At 41.1% G+C, this 19,738-nt stretch overlaps 1 protein-coding gene across 1 annotated transcript in view; it reads left to right on the plus strand.

Annotated features, from left to right (window-relative positions):
- Positions 1 to 19,738, plus strand: part of smg1 (SMG1 nonsense mediated mRNA decay associated PI3K related kinase) — a 145,442-nt gene that overhangs the window by 12,068 nt on the left and 113,636 nt on the right. The window contains exons 5-13 of the mRNA XM_084372430.1: positions 3,598 to 3,656; positions 5,119 to 5,332; positions 7,906 to 8,031; positions 8,238 to 8,310; positions 9,525 to 9,622; positions 10,049 to 10,222; positions 14,412 to 14,633; positions 15,149 to 15,250; positions 16,997 to 17,272. Of these exons, the coding sequence (XP_084228556.1) occupies positions 3,598 to 3,656; positions 5,119 to 5,332; positions 7,906 to 8,031; positions 8,238 to 8,310; positions 9,525 to 9,622; positions 10,049 to 10,222; positions 14,412 to 14,633; positions 15,149 to 15,250; positions 16,997 to 17,272 (1,344 nt within the window). The remainder of the gene's footprint in view (positions 1 to 3,597; positions 3,657 to 5,118; positions 5,333 to 7,905; positions 8,032 to 8,237; positions 8,311 to 9,524; positions 9,623 to 10,048; positions 10,223 to 14,411; positions 14,634 to 15,148; positions 15,251 to 16,996; positions 17,273 to 19,738) is intronic.

The following is a 19,738-nucleotide window of genomic DNA, read 5'->3' on the forward strand; positions in this document are numbered from 1 at the left end:
ATGGGTGTTTAGCTGAGCTGCAAGAGTTCTTTCTAGTATTTTGGAGAGAAATGGCAAGTTTGAGATGGAACGAAAGTTGTTCAAATCATTCGGATCCAGTGTTTCCCCTACCGTTGTATAGGGGGGGCGCCCTGCCCCCCCAACGGTACCCCGCGCCCCCCCTGAAAGTCAAGTTAATTTCATTTATATCACCAAATCACAACAGGTCACTTCTCCTATAGAACAGGTCTGGACCGTGTTCTTTTAATAAATAATGATGTTACTGATCTAATTTAAGCAGGATATTTCATTTCATTTTCTTCATCGTCGCGCATCTACGCTTCTCCTCCACTCTCTGTTTTACGATAGGCGGAGCTTCGCACCGGCGTACACACAAACAAACACATGAACACACACGTACAGACAGACACCGAGAGATGAGGACAACATGTCGCGTCGACCCCCACTGCCTGAAAAACAGGCGAAAATATCCACGTTTTTTAAGTGCACTCAAAGTGATTCTGGCGAGGCAAACGTTAGCTCTGCTGCTAGTAGTAGCAGCATGGCAGTAGCATTATGAGATCAATGTAGATCGGAGGAGAACTGTTGGCTGATGTTTATTGACAGATTGTCACACTCTACAGCCAATGGTATCGTTAACAGCGTGTGCTCGCCTGACCAATGACAGTGTAGTGACCCACACAGGGCGGGATCACAACATGGAGCAGCGCTAACGTTTAGCTTCTTAGCTAGCAAGGACTCGTCGCGCTGCTACGTTATCAACTGAGTTTAGTCAGCACGTGAGAACTCATCTGACACGGAGAGTCTCCTGTTGTGTGCTACATGTGTGAAATAACAACTATAGTCTGGACTTTGTCTGCGGTGTATCTGTGTAAACGGCTTCATTCAGCGCCTCTCCCTCCCCTCTGGCACCGTGAGTTACCATGGTTACAGGAACGCCCTGAAACTTTATAATGATGATCAATAAGAAGTTTTTGGTTAGTTTGACTGTACAGAGTCATGAATGTTGCCTGCTTGTAGCTCAATGCTGAAATCTTGTATTATAACATATCGAACAAAGCCTCAGAGCTTCTTTGATTATTAACAGTATGTTAGTGATGACAGAAAGGTGATAACTCGCCATCAGACTGACGAGGCTGCAAAAGTTGCTGCTTGTATGATGTATTTTTCTGTTAAACGATAAGAGGCTCACTTTAAACAATATTATTAATAATAATAATTAATGATAATGATGATGAGAAGAAGAAGTAGAAAAATAGCGTACTGAAAAGTTCTGTAGATGGTTGATTATTTGAAAGAGTAAAACTTGAGAGAAGCTTGGCAAAAATAAAGAAACAGTTTGATTTCATAGATTGAAAATTACATTGAAAAGACAAAAAACATTTTAAGTGCGAATAGGACAGCTGTTTAGATCATCCTCCTGAAAAACGCTCAAGAACATGGTGTGGGGTGAGGCTGTAAATCTTTTTTAGCACGTGTCAAGTAAAATGCCCTGTAACATGTTTCACAAATTACAAATTGAGAATATGACTTGGCTACAGCTTGAAAAAACATTTCAGTCAAAAGGTTTTTTGTTTTTTTTTGCTTTAATCCATGGTAGTAACGACAGCAGTATCTCTGCCGCTGCTGGTTCAAGCACAGAACAGAGTACATCCATGGAGCAGAGCAGTAGCCCACCTGCTTCACACACACACACACACACACACACACACACACACACACACACACACACACACACACACACACACACACACTTTTCAACCAAGGCGGTGGCCAAAATCACCAAAGTGGCCCGCCTTTGCCTTAGATAGGCAGGGAAAACCTTGGTTGAGTAGTATGTGGTCTTGGCTGAAGAAAGAGCATCCTTGTATTGAAGTATGTGATTATGATACATTTCTTTGTGAACTGCTAGGCCAGTTTTGACATAGAGGCGTTCCAAATGCCGGCCTTTAGTTTTGAGCTGGCGTAGTGCTGGTGTAAACCAAGGAGCAGAATGGGCAAAAGAAACGGACCTTGTTTTCAGAGGTGCAAGAGTATTTAGCAGTCGATGAAGTCCAATATTGTAGTGAGATACCAGTTCATCTGTGGTGGATAAGTTGTCTCTGCTAGGGAAGTCATCAATTCCATTAGAGAGGGCCCACATATTTTTGATGTTTCGGAATGTGATAGGTGCACCCAATAATATATTTTATATATTTATATATTTTATATAACAATTGTATTGCGATTATTTTGACAAATATTATGATTGCAATATGATTCACAATGAATGGGAATGATTATTTTTGCATCACAATTTTCCTTCTTTACAGAAAAGAAAATTACAACCACAATAGTGTGACATTTGTTGGTCAGTACCAAACAGACATTTGGAGAACCGGATTTGTAGGCCAGGGCATCTGCAGCACTACAGTACTTGATTCTAATGCAGTTTTGTCCCACATTTTACCTTCATCAAGAAACTGCAGATTTGGATGATACACTTTATACACACCGTTTTGTAATTTTGATAATAGTTGAAATAATTGTGCAGCCTTAATTTTAAAGCAACATTATGTAGTAATTGGTATGTTTTGCTTGTGACACAGTTTCTGAGTGCTTTGTAACTTCTAACTGAATCTCTCTCAAGTTTCCCTTGTCCTGTTTGTTCTTTCAAACCTCTGCTGTGTTTTACTGTTTTGTTGTGTTCGCTTTCAGCTGTTTTGGAAGTCATGTGTAGTTACTGCTGGTGAAAACACAACGTTTCCTGTAATGCTACTTCATCATTAAAGCTTTTAAATGACTTAATAAAAGGGGGCTTTTGTTTTGAAGAAATGATTGGAAATTGAAATTGTCGCAGAAAACACACTTGAAATTGTCCATTCTCAAACTGTGGTCACTGATTTGGCAGCTTCCTTGCCAGTATCTCCACCTCTCAGTATGAAAGTCTGGTTATAAAAATGAAATGAAATGTTAACGTGATATGATATGTTTTAAAGGACTGTCAATAGGGTTCAAACGTGTCAGTGGTTACCAACTGCTGTTAGCAGAAACATTAACTGCAAACATTTTATCCTTGCTGTTAACATAGGCATTTTTATCTAACTATCGCGTCTGTGCTCATACTCCTCTCCAACTGTCTGCTGAATCGGGAGATGTTAGTTGTATAGACAGGGATGGAGAGGGAGGGGAGGTTGGTGACAAAAGTGGTTGCCTGCCTTGAGACCGGCTAATAGCAAAATTCAACTGCAATAGCCAGGTTTCAACTAGAGGGCAGTCACTATGCAGCATAATAATATGTACAATTCAAATTAAAAGAAGGGCATCAGCCCAGCAGCAGGACTGGCATCTGCTTCTTTGTGCGAGGAGGAACAGGGGGAGTGTGAACAGTGTGATTTTGAATCCAGCCCTCAATGGGTTGATGATTTTGGTTTCCATTTACTGTTGTTACATCATTTTGTTCTCAACAAATGTACATCAGTAAAGATTGTCAACTTGAAGAAATCGTTCATCAAGGTCTGATGTGTGTTTAAAGTGTTCCCTTAATTTTTTGAGCAGTGTACTTTGCACTGAATGTCAAGATATGGTAAATGGCTAATACTATTTTCTCTCTTACAGAACCTGGTCAAACAATTGGACACCATCCTCAGCACCTTGAATGACATTTTGAATGAGAGGTAAGAGGAACTGATGTGATATAAGTTTATTAGATTCAGGACATCAGGACTGCCATATCTCAAGAACCCCTTAAGGGAATTTCCTCAAATATCTTTTTCTGTGTCTCAAAGGTTACTGTCACCTCACGAAACAGCTTTTCGGCCATTACAAAACAATTCATATGATGATATGACACAATTTTGCACCAATGTCTAATAGGATAAAATGATATCCAAAAGGTCAAACTGTGACATCATTAAATTCAGCAAAAAATGTTCTGGCCATTACTCAACAACGTAGCTCAGGAATAGCAACTTGACTGACACACAGAGGCATACAACCACAAGGTGGTAATAAGAGATGTTCCAATACCATTTTTTCCTTCCTACTGATTCCAATACCTTGGCTTTGGATATCAGCCGATAGCGAGTACCGATCCAATACCTGTGTGTTTTTAAAGAAAAAAAGATTTGTATACTACTGACCCTGTACAGGATGTGATATGATTGCTATCATTGTTGTATGGCCTGGCTCAGGTAAAACCTTGCAGAGAATGATTGCCATACAACATTCTTTTATTATCTATTTTGTCAGTCATAACGAAAAAGAACAAATCTAGGAATAATTAACAATTCCTTTTAAAACTGTTAAAGTGCAGCCACTTTTTAAATAAAACAGTTTAAAACAGTAATGCAACAGCAACTTAAATACATTTAGGAATAAATATTTCCCTAAAAAAAATTCCAGAGTAAAATATTGCCAAATAGCTGACATGTTGCCAGCTCCGTCTGACTGGCATGAAATCAACTTCTTCTTCACTGCTCTAAAAACAGTAGTTGCCAGGGGCAACGTCTTGTGTTAGCTTTTAGAGCAGCGAAGAAGAATGGATTTTTGGTGTGTAAGGTTAAGCAGAGCTAACGGAGCTAAATGGAAAGTAGCCGGGTCCTGTTTCTAAATTACACGGCATCGGGTCGGTGCATAGACTCACATACTTAGTGTAATTGGCGGTTTCCAAAAAAATTCCTGTTTTTTATGTTGCGAGCTCATTCTGAGGAATTGTGTCTGCCTGAAACATCCATGAAACACATGCATTAATCGAAGTACTTTCCTGTGATTTTTAATTCTGAGGTCAGCATCCATTTACATATCATAGTGTATACTGCTTTAATCTTGTATTATCTATACATTTAGTATAACCATCTCAGTCTAATCTAATATCAAGAACTCAATAATTGCCTCATGGATTACAGTATGTATCCAGATGGCCTAAATTGTCAGAGATGCAGCTTTCCAAGACATGACCAAACGGTCTGGAGACTAGGCTCAAGTAGTGTAGTCTTGACTATATGTCTCAGAGGCATAGCACACCTCCCACCTATGATTCAACCCCTGTTATTGCAACCATGATCACTCTAGGCTAGTCCCTTATGCCATGTGTTCTCTGACGTTTGATCTTCTTGCCGGTCTTGTTAACGTTTGTAGCAGTAAGCTGCTATGGGAGCTGCGTCAGGATGCAGCAGCCTGCCTGGGTCTCCTCTGCACAGTGCTTAGCTATGAGGCTGAGCGCATCTTCAAGTGGCTCTTTCTCAAGTTAACTTCAAGCGGTCGTGACGAGGTGAAGCTGTTGTACCTGGTGGCAGCACAGCGTGCTTTGGAGGCTGCTGGAGAGAGGAAAGCCTTCTCTCACGTCATGCAGGTAACCCCTCACAGAGGCTTCAGTGGATTTCTGTATAGCTCTCGGGTGTTGTTGATAACTGTTGCATACACATAAAATGGGGGCTGAATGAGGTGTATGCCCCCTGCGCACTCACACACATGCGTGTGTGTGTGTGTGTGTGTGTACTCAGGTGGACTGTAATTTATAAAGGGATCATTACACGTGTGCGTTACATATGGCTGTATCCCTTACAATTTTCTGAAATGTATGCATACAGACTTTAAGCCACTGGACTGGGCTTTGGTCCCATTTTTACATTTTTTTTTTTTTTTTATATTAGTTGCCAAAGATACTTTAGTTTGTTGCATAGAACTCATCACCTGTAAGGTTGGGTTCTAAGAGCCAGTTCCCTTATAGGATCTGCTTGCAGTCAGTATATTATCGTGGCCTGTATTGCTCCAAGCCTAGTGAATCTCTTATCCACCTTATTCCTAGCCCCCATGATGCCTTGCGTGAATAATTGGCACGACTTCCGGTGAGAACCGGAAGTTGCGCCTGTTTACATGGTAACGGTAGATGCTAATCTGGTTTTTATGAGGGTTAGAGAGGTAAAACATGTGGGAACATCAGCTGTCAGAGCTTAAACGAGACAACATCACAATCCCGTTGCCTACTCATATAGAAGGGTGGGAGGATGACATGAAGAAGTGGCCTAAGATAACATACAGTTGCATTTTTAGCTACTTTCTTAACTCTGTCGCTTCGGACGGGGAGGCAATGAATAATCTGAAAAGCTCTAATCTGAAAAGTATCAATACCTGCACAGTAATAAGGTTGGTCCCGTTTTGCTAAAAGAGGTCGTGGGACACAATCTTATTTACCTTAAGGCAGACGTAGAGCCCAGCCAAAGCCTTAAAGTCCCTCATCACCGAGCCTGGGTGTTGGTGTCAGCATCAGGTGAAATCCAAACAGCAGGGTGGTCATGCATTGCAGGTAAAGGCAGATCTTGCAGCCATGCTGCTGCCATCCTTTGGAAGGTAAATGTTGATTGGTCTGGTAGTTTTAACCCTCTGGGACCCTTAAAAAAAAACCAAAAAAAAAACTCCCACTTGTATCTTAGGGACGACAACGTCCAGTGGGAAACGACGGCTGTAAAAATGTATCAAATAAATATTTCTTTTTTCAATTTTTCCTGCTGAGATCTTTTCAACCTCAGTCCTTATCAAAACTACCAAATATTGTTTTGTTTTTTTTCTCTGCATTTCCTCGTGTCTGGGTCATTCCAGCGAACTGTAGCAGTTTTTCAGGTGTGTTAAACGTCCTTTAAGCTCCATTACGCTCGCCGCACGTCTCTCCTCCAGCGCACTCCTGTCCTCTCCTTTCCTCTCCTCTCCTCCCTCTCGAGTATCTGGCTGCTCAGCCCAGGGACCGGGACTTAGAGACGTCACCGCTGCCTTCACCAGGTCTTTGATCCCTCTGGTCAGAGAGTTTAGATCCGAGTGTGGCCTGAGTGTCCCACCTAAGCTCTCTATTAATCCATCGGATCAAATTTCATTCTGTCTTTGCGGCCATCCAGCTCTCTGTCCACACTCTCCATGATGGAAACGATTACCACGCACAAAACCCTCATTTAAATACTGCGGTTTGCGCGTGCTGTCATTTAGCGGGTTACTCTTAGTAGATCACCTGTTTTTCGTGCGCTAAACAAACGCAAAATTTTACCAGCACGCAATTTAGCGCCCCTTATCTGGGATCTTAGTAGATCAGGCCCTTAGTGGATAGGCCTGGATAATAGGTAAATGACGTCATCTGATGATCAACATTGCAGACATTGCAGAATGCACATTGCAGAATGCACGATTATATCCTGTTATGGCTTTGCAATGAAAAAATGCGGTTAATGGGAGTCTATGGGACAAAAACATCAACTAACAGTACATTAAGGTGAACATTTTTTACCTGATACTAAACAAAAACTAATACTGCATCAAAATATATATATATATATATATTTTTTTTACTAATCTTTGACATATCCAAGGCTGTGATAACACGTAAAAAATCTCCGGTCTCAGTTATTATATTGAAAATCCGTCATTTTGTGTCAAATCAGTTACACCCTTTATGAAATTGTCATTTAAAATATTGAAATCCTAACATATATATATATATATATATATATATATATATATATATATAGTCTATATATTTAGTAGTTTTGATAAGGACTGAGGTTGATTGAAAATTCGTCTGGTTATTAGTATAACCGCGAACAGCGCAACATGTCCCCGAGCTGCGCAAGGACATTTTTAAATGCCACCGGAGCTGATCATCGTTTAGAACAGTAAACTTTCAAATAAACCGCTACGGGAAACGAAAACCGCTAGCAAACAATGGCTCACTGCTACTTCCGGTTAGAACCGGAAGTTGCACCCATAATCGTTTCTACAGCAACGACCCCAGGAATAAGGTGGATTGGATCTTACCAAAATAATGGCAGCAGCATTCCCTAAAAGCCACATATACATCATGCCAGTACAGACGTGAAAAGTGTGTACTGGGTGGTGCCATGTAACAGATGTTTTTTTTGGACCGTGTTTTGTGGGTTTCAGCTGGTGATGAACAACTTGCAGTCCATCCTGGAGAATGTGGACACACCAGAACTGCTTTGTCAGAGTGTGAAGTGTATCCTTCAGGTGGCGCGCTGCTACCCTCATGTCTTCAGCACCAACTTCAGGGTAAGTGTTTTAGCAGTGATTGGCCCATTAGCTATCCTATCGAGGGCCTATCCCAGCTGACTTTGGTAGAGGGGTGGGGCACAGCCTTGGCTAGTGGGTTCAAGCCCACCTGCCAACCGATTTGTTGCACTTGCAGTAATTGGTATTGTTGCATTTATTGACCAATGGCAGTGCCGTGTCCTTTGATGTTTATTGTTTCTCCACAGGACACAGTGGACATATTGGTTGGCTGGCACATTGACCATACACAGAAGCAGTCAGTCACTCAGCAAGTTTCTGGTCAGTTTCTTATTAGCACTCAAAGATTTTCACTGTTATACATGATGTTCAGATTGCAAACATTTTGGTGCTTTCTGCTGGTTATAAAGTTGGGTTAACTTTTTATGTTCACCTCATACATTGTCTTTATTAGGAAATTTGGCAAACCTATTGTATATTTATGTCTGGCTCTGGCTTGATTAATTTATTAATTAAAAAAGCAGCCATGTTTTGCTGTTGTCCATCTCATGCACATCTGATGGTTCAGATAGGCCTCTATATTAATAATTGCAGCTCACTACACAGGCTGCGTAATGACAAATGAAGTGCCTTCTGACTATGACCTGAAACATTTACACTTGTAGTTTACTTTCACCTGTTTTCAGCACATTACTAGTGACTGGTGTTGTGCTTTAAAAGTGCTGCCAAAACACAGGTGATCCAACTGTATGCCTGAACACATCTTGCTGCTGCTCTGCTGACATGCTGCTTTTGCTACACTGCCTGTGCAGACAAGGTGCAAAGCCTAATACCTAATGGCAGCCCAGTGCTATAGAGAGGTGTTTGTAGTCCTAAAACCCAGAAAACAGTTAGCATTTTTGCACATCAGACTCCCTCGTCCAAAGTTTGAGTTTTTTAATTCGCTTTTCAGCTAAATGTCTGATATAAGATCCGTGTTTACCACAGGCTTAAGGTACTTACATGTTTTGCGCTACGACATAGATGTATCATTAAATGTCCTACAATTTGATTATCAAGTGCTTATGTGTGTCTAAATGAGACAGAGATGGACTAGTGAGACATCTACTCACTAGTCCATCTTAACAGGCAGACTTTCTTTACAAACTCTTTTACTTACTTTACAACTTGTACATTGATCAGTTTGTAGAAAACCTGTATAGTAATTGTGTAGCAAGACGCATAGTGGTGGTGATGTTTAAGTCATGCAACTGCAGTGTAGTCCGTTTATAGTCCATGATTAGCTTTTTACTTCTAGTGGTTTAATTTACGCTTCTAAAATCTCAAAAGTGGTGTTTATCTGTGAAGATTATCTTGCTGAACAAAACATCTATGTATCATAAACTTGTGTCAGCGATAATCCAAAATCCAATTCAAAAATCCCATTGGCTTTTTGTTGAGGGAACCAGGGTAATGCTAACTTCCGGGTTAGCCTGCAAAAATCCATCATTGCTCGACCATTCTATTCTGTCTTTGCTCTCCCTGTCGGTGTTTAGGCTGGTTGCAGAGTCTGGAGCAGTTCTGGGTGGCAGACCTGACCTTCTCCACCACCCTGCTGGGACAGTTCTTGGAGGATATGGAGGCATATGCAGAGGTGAAGTTAGTCTTACAGCATGCTGCCAAGGCCACACTGAGCTTCCCTACTGCCGTGCTCTAATGCCAGTTAGACTCTTTAAGAGCAGCTTTTACAGGTGTATTACAAATATTATTTTACAGTGTACAAGTGTATTATTTAACAGGCTGGAACACAAATTGTATATTTTGTCAAAATTATCAATTAAATATCAATATTTTCAACATTATTTGAATTTAGAAGAAACAAGGAAATGTGCAGTTTCTATTACTGCTGGAGGGTGACAAGTCCTTGTTTGTAATTTAAGCTGTAAATACTTGAAGATCTTTAGGAAATCTAGTTAAAATTCTAAAAATGATAAAATGTGGTAAATACTGTTTCTAAACCACCTAGAGCTCTTGAATGTTTTTTTTTTCAAAGAATTGACTGAATCTGTGCTCTGTTTAGGATCTGAACCATGTGGTGTCAGCTGAGGTGCTGGATGAAGACATCCCCCCTCCCTCAGTGTCATTGCCAAAGCTGGCAGCTCTGCTGAGGGTTTTCAGCACAGTGGTTCGCAGCATTGGAGAACGATTCAACCCCTTCAGAGGACCACCCATCACTGAAGTCTATGTCACTGATGTAAGAGCCTACCTACACCTAGGAGAACCTGATTGAGGGCTGAGTTGTGTTAGAGCCCGACCGATATATCGGCTGGCCGATATTAGGCATTTTCCAAACTATCGGTATCAACATTTATAATGGCGGATAAATAAATATTTAAAAAATAAAATAAAAATGGATGGCGTTGCATAGTTTGTCCACCAGAGGACACTCTACAACGTCCCTGTTGGCAACACTCGTGTTTAGAACGCCACAAACCGTACAACCAGCTGATCCAGCCAGAGTTGGGCAGAGCTAACCAGTTATCCACAACTGAGATTATCGGTGAAGTGTGTTCATGGTAAGTTGGCATCTGTCACGAGAAATACATTGCTTGAATAACAATTAAAAGAACATCCCCATCAGTTCTCTTAACTATGACAAAATTTGTGACTGCCATGTCCAGTTTTGCTGCTGTTACGTGTAAGCCGAGAGTGAAACTGACTTAGCTAGTAATTTTGATGTTCCTCTGTTCTGTTGTGACAATAAAACAAACAAGTTTGTTTTTAAACTGCATTATCATATTATTTCAGTGAGGACTCATAAATAACTACAAATAACTAATGTTATGGAAATCTGTTTGTTTTGTTACGCGTTTCTGGATTTATTTTTTTTATATATATATATATCGGCCGATATATCGGAATTTTGGATTTTTAAATCACCAAATATTTGTATCGGTATCGGCCTTAAAAATCCTTTATCGGTCGGGCTCTAGTGTTAATATTATTATTATAAAAGATATAATGATTGAATAGAAGCGGTCAACGGGGGAGAATGAAGACGGCAGTATGAGAACATGTCATCGTAGAAATGTGCTTGGAAGACACAGTTGTTAATATAGAAGTTTCTTTTAAAGTCTTATCTTGAATACTCACATATACAGCCCTGGGGCCTCATGTACTAAGACTTGCGTGAACGCTGTGGGGTCAGAGCCACGCACACTCACTGAAATAAAAAATAAAAAATGGTCTGACGTGAAGGTGGAGGTGAAGTGGAGGATTTTGGCCCAATACAACATGTGAAATAGATTTAGTTTCCTTTGTTCATGCACCACTTGATTGAATCACTATTACTTTTTTCAAAAGAAATAATATATATGTGTGCTACCGTTAGTAGGAAACAAACAGAAGGACAAAAAGCTTCTTCTTCTTCTGTTGCTTTATGGCTGTTGGCAAACAACTGTTAGGTGTGCATTACTGCCACCTTCTGACCTGGAGTGTGTATCTCCTGCTAACTCCATATGGAGTGTGCTGAATATATCCGGCAACAGTGACACGTGATGAGTGTGTGCAGGGAGGGGGGGGGGACAGAGGGGGTGCGGGCAGGACGAGACATGAAGGCATCTGATTGGTTCTTTCAACTCGGACCGAGAGGGAGGGATTGGTCAGAGTTTTTACAGGCCTGCAGCTGCCACAGAGGTCTGGTTTATTTCGTTCCTTTTTCTGAACACATTATGTATGGACTACTCTCAGGGTGGAAAGACAATTTCACCCAGTATAACAAAGAGTGTTTCTGAACAGGATTACCAACTATACCTTTAATTCTCCACCTTATTTTCGTATTTGCTCACAAACTACTCCAATCTGCTCACCTTCCGTTTCCTGTCGGTTCTCTTTCCACCTCTGGTCTATTGCATGCACCCTCTCACCCACCAACCCTTGACTTGTGAAGAGCATAATACTGAGGCTGATACAGTTGAACATCTCTCTCTGCCTCTCCCTCTCTCTTTTTCACTTCTCTTCAAGGGGAGATTTTCCACTAGTTAATCGATCATGAATGGTGTCATTCTCTTAGATATTAAAAAACAAAAAAAAACAAATGCTAAAATAGGTCTCTAGCTGTCACTGTTAAGACTATGTGTGGCAGGACAATGCACTCTGCTACACATTAAAGTTAAAGTCATGAAAAGACTGTTTCCTGAAGAAGAGGAACGAGGTACAACACATATTGTATTGGATATCCCACCCTCGCGCAGCCTAACTGAAGACACCTCTATTCAAAGGAACAGAACTTATAGTCATAACATTTAGTTCCCTTTCAGTCAGTTCACTTGGTACAACAAATATTGTATGAGACCTTTATTCACGCCGAGGTGAACGTGCATAAGAATGTAGGAATGATGATGGATCATGGATTTATATGTGCAGGTGGGGCCTCGTATACAGTTGTGCTCATCAGTTTACATACTCTGGCAGAATTTGTGATTTTTTTTGGCAATTTTTCAGAGAATATGAGTGATAATCCAAAACATTTTCTTGCACTCATGGTTAGTGGTTGAGTGAAGCCATTTATTATCAAACAATTGTGTTTGCTCTTTTTAAATCAATCAAAAGTTTACATACCCTGGAGGTTTTGGCCTGATAACATACACATAAGTTGACGCACAGGTTAAAATGGCTACTAAAGGTAACCATCCTCACCTGTTTGCTTGTAATCAGTGTTTGTGTATGAAAAGTAAGTGAGTTTCTGGGCTCCTGACAGACCCCTGCATGTTTCATCCAGTGCTGCACTGACGTTGCTGGATTCCGAGCAATGCGGAAAGCAAAATAATTATCAAAGGATCTGCGGGAGAAGGTAGTTGAACTTTATAAAACAGGAAAAGGATATAAAAAGATATCCAAGGAATTGAGAATGCCAATCAGCAGTGTTCAAACTCTAATTAAGAAGTGAAACATGAGGGATTCTGTTGAAACCAAGCCACGGTCAGCTAGACCAACTAAAATTTCAGCCACAACTGCCAGGAAAATTGTTTGGGATGCAAAGAAAAACCCACAAATAACTTCAGCTGACATGCAGGACTCTCTGGAAAAAAAGTGGTGTGGCTGTTTCAAGATGCACAATAAGGAGGCACCTGAAGAAAAATGGGCTGCATGGTCGAGTCGCCAGAAGAAAGCCATTACTACGCCAATGCAACAAAGCAGCCCGCTTACAATACGCTAAACGGCACAGAGACAAGCCTCAAAACTTCTGGAACAAAGTTATTTGCAGTGATGAGACCAAAATTGAACTTTCTGGCCACAACCATAAACGCTACATTTGGAGAGGAGTCAACAAGGCCTATGATGAAAAGTACACCATTCCTACTGTGAAACACGGAGGTGGATCGCTGATGTTTTGGGGATGTGTGATCTACAGAGGCACAGGGAACTTGGTCAAAATTGATGGCAAGATGAATGCAGCATGCAACATGACAATGGTCCAAAACACAAGGCCAAGTCGACCTGTCATTGGCTACAGCAGAAAAAAGTGAAGGTTCTGGAGTGGCCATCTCAGTCTCCTGACCTCAATATCATTAAGCCACTTTGGGGAGATCTCAAACATGAAGTTCGTGCAAGTTAGCCCAAGAATTTACAGGAACTGAAGGCTTTTTGCCAAGAAGAATGGTCATTGATGTTAAAGGGGGCCATACACGGTATTAGGAACTAGGGTATGTAAACTTTTGATCAGGGTCATTTGGGTAGTTTGTTTTCATTATGATTTTAAAAAGAGCAAACAATTGTTTGATAATAAATGTCTTCACCCAACCACTAACCATGAGTGAAAGAAAAGTTTTTTTATTATCATTCATATTCTCTGAAAAATCACAAATTCTGCCAGGGTATGTCAACTTATGAGCACAACTGTACTTCACCACAGGTCTTCAGTCAGGCCTGATATCCCATACAATTTGTATTGTACTGAGTGAATCGACTGTTCAGTTATTGCTCGAGCAACGTGACAAAGAGCTCAAGCTGCCATCCTGGCCGCAAAACTCTCCAGTTCTCAATATGATGTAACAGGGTACATTGTCCTGCTGGGTGGCCACTGCTTTCAAGTAATGCCATGAGGGTTATATTTGGTCTGCAGCAGTGTCTAGGTGTAAGGTACATTTCAAAGAAGTTTATATATTTGTATATAAATAACTATACTTTATATGTTGTATGTTTGTGCAGTGTGACTTTCATTTCGTAATGCCTTACTTGTATAATGACAGGTAAAACCTTGAATATCCACAGGAATGCCAAAGACCCAAGGTTTCCCATCAGAAAATTGTGGCAATGTTATTCACTTGACCTCTCAGTGGTTTTAATGTAGTGACTGATCTGTGTATTTCACAATGGGTTATTGTTAAATGTCATACCCAAGTTTTTATGGTACCAGAATCACTTTTCTGTGTTTTCCTCAGGTGCTGAACCGGGTTCTGGCCTGTGTGACCACGGCAAAGCAGGTTCAGTTCTCTGAGGCAGTTCTCACGGCAGGGAATGAGTGTGTTGGCGTGTTGCTGGCCAGTGTGGAGCCCTGTGGTCAGCTGATGGAGGCTGTCCTGGCCTATGGCCTGGACCAGCTGGACTGCTGCCGGGCCTGCGGCTCAGACTACAGTCTGGCAGTGCTCAGCCTTCTCACTCTGGTATCGTCTTTTTCGTCACACTTTGCTCACACCTGCATTTCTTTTACTTTGATCTAAACCACAGTGTTCATCTGTGTTGTCATCTGGTAGTGGAGCATCCCAAACAAATCTGGTTGCAGTTACTCACTCTAAGCATGATGTACTGTACAAAGTATAGGGGACCATATACTATATTTTCTAGTGTAGTTGACCCCAATTTTATTTAACTAAAAGCTTGTACTGGGGCTGTTTTGATTTGGTTTTTATAAATATTCTTCCTTCTACCAAACTGTTGCACAGTTTTGTTGGATGTGAAGTGAGGCCTAATTTGTACCTGAAGACAAGTCGATGTAAATGTAAATTGGTAATTTTTATTTAGAAGGATCAGTGTCGAGCTGGATTGCCCTTCCTCAGAATGCTTGACAGAAGGCTTTCAGTCTGAGAAGACCAAAAATGTCCCAAGTTATACTGCGCCGTTAGACTTTTATTTTTCGAACAATTTTTAAAGTAATTGTTGACTCTGCATTTGCTCTCAGATAGTGGACCAGATCAACACAAAGCTGCCTGTGACTTTTGTTGAGAAATTGTTGGCGCCTGACTCCCAGCTGCTGAAGCTGCGCTTCCATCGAGAGAAAGAGGTGCGTCAGTGTGTGTTTCTTTATGTGTGAGTATAACAAGATGACAAGTAAGTTCATATGCCATAGAGCCCGACCGTTAAAGGATTTTTAAGGCCGATACCGATACAAATATTTGGTGATTACTGAAGTCCTTACTGAAATAATATAATAATGCAGTTTAAAAATAAACTTGTTTGTTTTATTGTCACAACAGAACAGAGGAACATCAAAATTACTAGCTAAGTCAGTTTCAATTATTATTATTATTATTTTAATACGTTCTGCAGAGAAGGGAGACTAGACTTTTTTTTTTTTTTTTTGAAGAAAATTAGTTAGGCGGCAGCCCTTTGTTGTTAAGGCAGCCGCCTTAACAGGAAAGCGCTGCGGGAAACCCTGCTGGAAAATTTACTTTACTTCACGAACACAGTGTGACAAAGGAGAGGGGAAAAGAAGAGAGAGAATTGCAGTCTCTGGTGAGTGTCAGTAGTGAGAGTTAGGGCTGGGTGATTAAATGATCTCGAACCGACCGCGCAATCAAACTTATGTCGATTTCGGTGATAAGCCTCGTAAATTTTTACTCCAAGGATAGATCTTACAGCCTATTACTTGGCAAAAATGAACGCAACTGCAGCCAGGGATGGAGCCTGCTAACTACCGGTTTAGCGCCCAGCTCACTTGAATGGAAATAAAAATAATTTAATCGAGTGGCTCTTCTAGACTTTACAAATTTTATTGGATCGAATGGCTCAAATTCTGACAGTAAAAGTCATTATGCAGGGGTTGTGAGTCCCAAAAAGAGTGAGAATGGGAAGCGCAGCTCAAAAATTGAAAATCAGTAAGTGGTGGCGAATGTAGATATTGGCAGCATGATCAAATTATATATCATAATAAATATCAATATCGATCAATATGGGGGGAAAATTGTTATGTTTTTTGCCATAATGCCCAGCCTTAGTGGGAGATTACTTGCATTTAAACACAGATGCAGTCTCCTCGTGTTCAGTTGCTGGCTAACGTTAGCTCACGGCTAGTAAAGTAGTCTGGCTGTATGTGGCATATAAACACTGCATAAGTAAGGTGAATACAAACAAATGATCCTGCAGTCAAACTTTGCTGGTGGTTAGTACACCATTTAACAACCACCATTGCTGAAAATGAAAATGATGAAAATCTATCTGATGTGACACAGTCAAACTTTTCGTACAAAAGGTAGTTTTGAAGTTTTTTCCACGTTAAAGCAACAATACGTAGTAAATGGCATTTTGTGTGATTTGGCACTTCGAGCCTACACTCGTAACCAAGGTTACAATCGGAGTGGCTGTAAGGGAGACACCATTCACCCTGTTACAAGACACTGTACCATCGATGTGATTTTTTTGAAGCTGTTATTTTAAAAAAGGTTTAAAAAAAGTTACATAATGTTGCTTTAAGTTGTGTCTAGTCTGCTGACTTCCCTAACCCAGAAGCAGGGATGGCGATCTAATGAAATACACCGTTACTTTGGGTTGGAAGATTGTAGGAATCATTTGGGATAATGTCTATACACAACTCAACAATATACATAACAAAGACCTAGTTGTTTTTGGACATTTTAATGCAGAATTTCTACATATTTTTTTGTTAAACTAGGGTTTGGTCAGGGTAATCAGCTGTTATTGTTTATTGTTGAGATAAGGTAACATTAAACGAAAATAAAACAATATGTTGTCAATTTGCTAAACCAAAGTGTGTGTGTGTGTGTCTGTGTCTGTGTGTGTTACTCTACAGGTGATGTCAGCTGTTCAAGGTGTGTACCAGGCGCTGCTAAGCCTGAAAAATATTCCAACCCTAGAGGCAGCTTATAAAATGGTACTGGGTGAGATGGCATGTGCCCTGTCCAGCCTTACGATAACCCTGGCCCCAGCACTCAGCGGTCCCTGCCCCAGCATCCAGCACCCTGCTTTTGCCTCCCTCACTCTATCCTTGGAAAAGGCCCAATTCACCCTCATCTTTAACCTCACCACCCTCACCACCATCGGCAACACCAAGAACTCCCTCATTGGGGTGAGTGCCACTGTACTTTTAATACTGCTTGTGGGAGCGAGCATGTATGTGGAGGTGTGTCTGGGTGGAGGTGTGTCTGTATGGAGGTGTGTCTGCGTGCGTCACTGGGGGGGCCGAAGTGACGGTAATTAATGTCACCTGCACCTGCGTGTGGTTAGTGTGTGCTTGCAGAGAGGGGGTGAGTAGGGTGGCGTCATTTTCTGTTGATCGCAATTCAAGTCCAGTTTTCATCTCAGACCATCATGAAGTAAGTCAATTAACCTCCTGTATGCGTGTGTGAATAAAGCAACATCAAGCAGCTATGGAGTGATGTACTTCTTTGGATATTGCGTGTCGGACAGATCCCCCTTTCTCAGCCTCTCAGCGGCTAATCATTACGTTGGATGGCCGCTGCCATATTGTCAACAGAAATCTGACCACGAAGTCCTGGTACAAACTTTTATGCTTCGTTTTTCACTCGTGGATGCAAACAATGGGGGGGTTAAAACTTTGGCTACACTATATTAAGGTTAGGGAGTTCATCCTCAAAATAGGACAGAAACGGCTGCCAAACTTCATGATATTTATGGGTTGTGCCCCGGGCAGTGTATTTAAGTTGTTCAAGTTTGAGATGGGACATCACCTCCTCCACCCAACGCCTATGAGACGCGGGCGTGACCTTCTTCTTCCAACTAAGGAGTATCAGACGTCGAGCCAGTAGGGTAGAGAATGCTATAGCCTTGGCCTGGTGCCTTGTTATTGGTGTCTCCTGAGGGACAACCCCAAATAGTGCAGTCAATGGGTTAGGACTGATAGCTTTATTACACATATATGAAAATGTACCAAATATACCTGTCCAAAATAGAGTCAGTTTCGGGCATAACCAAAATGTGTGGCTGAGGCTAGCTGGTTCCTGCTTGCATCTGATGCAAATCGGGTCTAATCCCGGGTAGATTTTGGCTAGCTTACTTGCAGATAGATGTAACCTGTGCAGAACCTTAAACTGCAGCAACCCATGTTGAATACATATTGACGAAGAGTGTACCAATGTAACTGCTGCCTGCCAGTTTACATCTGATATGGTGGTTCTTAATTCTTCCTCCCACAACCTTGCTAATTGGTTAAGTGATATGACGGCAACCCTCTGAATATTATCATATAACACAGACACCAGACCTCTGTCAACTGGGTCCATGCTCAAACATTCATCCAACCATGTACTCTGAGGAGTTTTTAAAGAGAAGTGTGTTTTAACATAACTCTGCACCTGCAGGTATCTAAAGAAATCTGACTGAGGGATACTGAAGTCTTTCTTTAGCTGCTCAAAAGAGATGAAGTGCCCGTCCTTAAAAAGGTCCATCACACATTTAATCCCTCTCCTATGCCACAATTGAAAAGATGGGTCTGTGAGAGATGGGGTAAAATTGATGTTCGCTAGAATTGGGGACGTGACCAGAGCTTGTTTAAGCTTGAAATGAATCCTAAACTGCGACCATATCTTCAGACAGCCAGAAATTATTGGGTTGTTCGTCCAACAATGTTTACTTAGGGGTAATGAGGAACAAATTAAAGAGCGAAGCGAAACAGGATTACTCGAATACTCTTCCATTCGGCACCAGACAGGCGAGTCATCATCTGATACATCAGAGCCCAAGAACATAAGTTTGTGGATATTGGCCGCCCAGTAATAATACAGAAAATTGGGTAGAGACAGCCCACCATCTCCTTTTTGTCTTTCCAAATATTCTTTCCGTATTCGGGTACTTTTTTATTCCAAATAAAAGAAGATGTGAGCTTGTTTAAGTCCTTAAAAAAGGATTTAGGGATAAAGACTGGTATTGCTTGGAACAGAAATAAAAATCTGGGCATGATAGTCATTTTTACCGAGTTGATCCTTCCGGAAAGCACCGTTTTGAAATTGCTGTCAAACAGATCCCTGTACTTGTAAGCGACACAGACACCCAAGTAAGTAAAGCTATCCTTACTAACAGCGAAAGGAAAGTCCTGGAATGACATCTGGCGTGCTTTGTCATTTATGGGGAATAAAACGCTTTTAGTTAAGTTTAACTTATAACCTGAAATTTGCCCGAACTTGGTGATGAGCTCAAGAGCAGTTGGTATAGTAGTACATGGATCTGAGAGAATCTCATGGATCTGGCACTCCTACCAGATCAGTGGTCTGTCTTAACATTATCGCCAAGGGTTCGATGGCAATATCAAATAACTGGGGGCTCAGGGGACACCCTTGTCTTGTCCCCCGGGAGAGAGGGAAATAGTCTGATATTATCTTGTTCGTTCTTACTGAGGCTTGAGGCGCCGTATAAAGAATTTTAATCCATGAACAGAAAGTAGGACCAAAGCCAAACCTCTCTAGCGCGGTGAACAGATAGTTATATTCAACTTGTAACTCTAACAATCTTAAACATTACAAACAAAAACCCAAACATGAACACAGCATCGCTTGTCTCTCGCATGGAGACTGTCTGC

This window comes from Pagrus pagrus (genome assembly GCF_965226575.1).
Source record: "Pagrus pagrus genome assembly, chromosome: 13".
Classification (NCBI taxonomy): Eukaryota; Metazoa; Chordata; class Actinopteri; order Spariformes; family Sparidae; genus Pagrus; species Pagrus pagrus.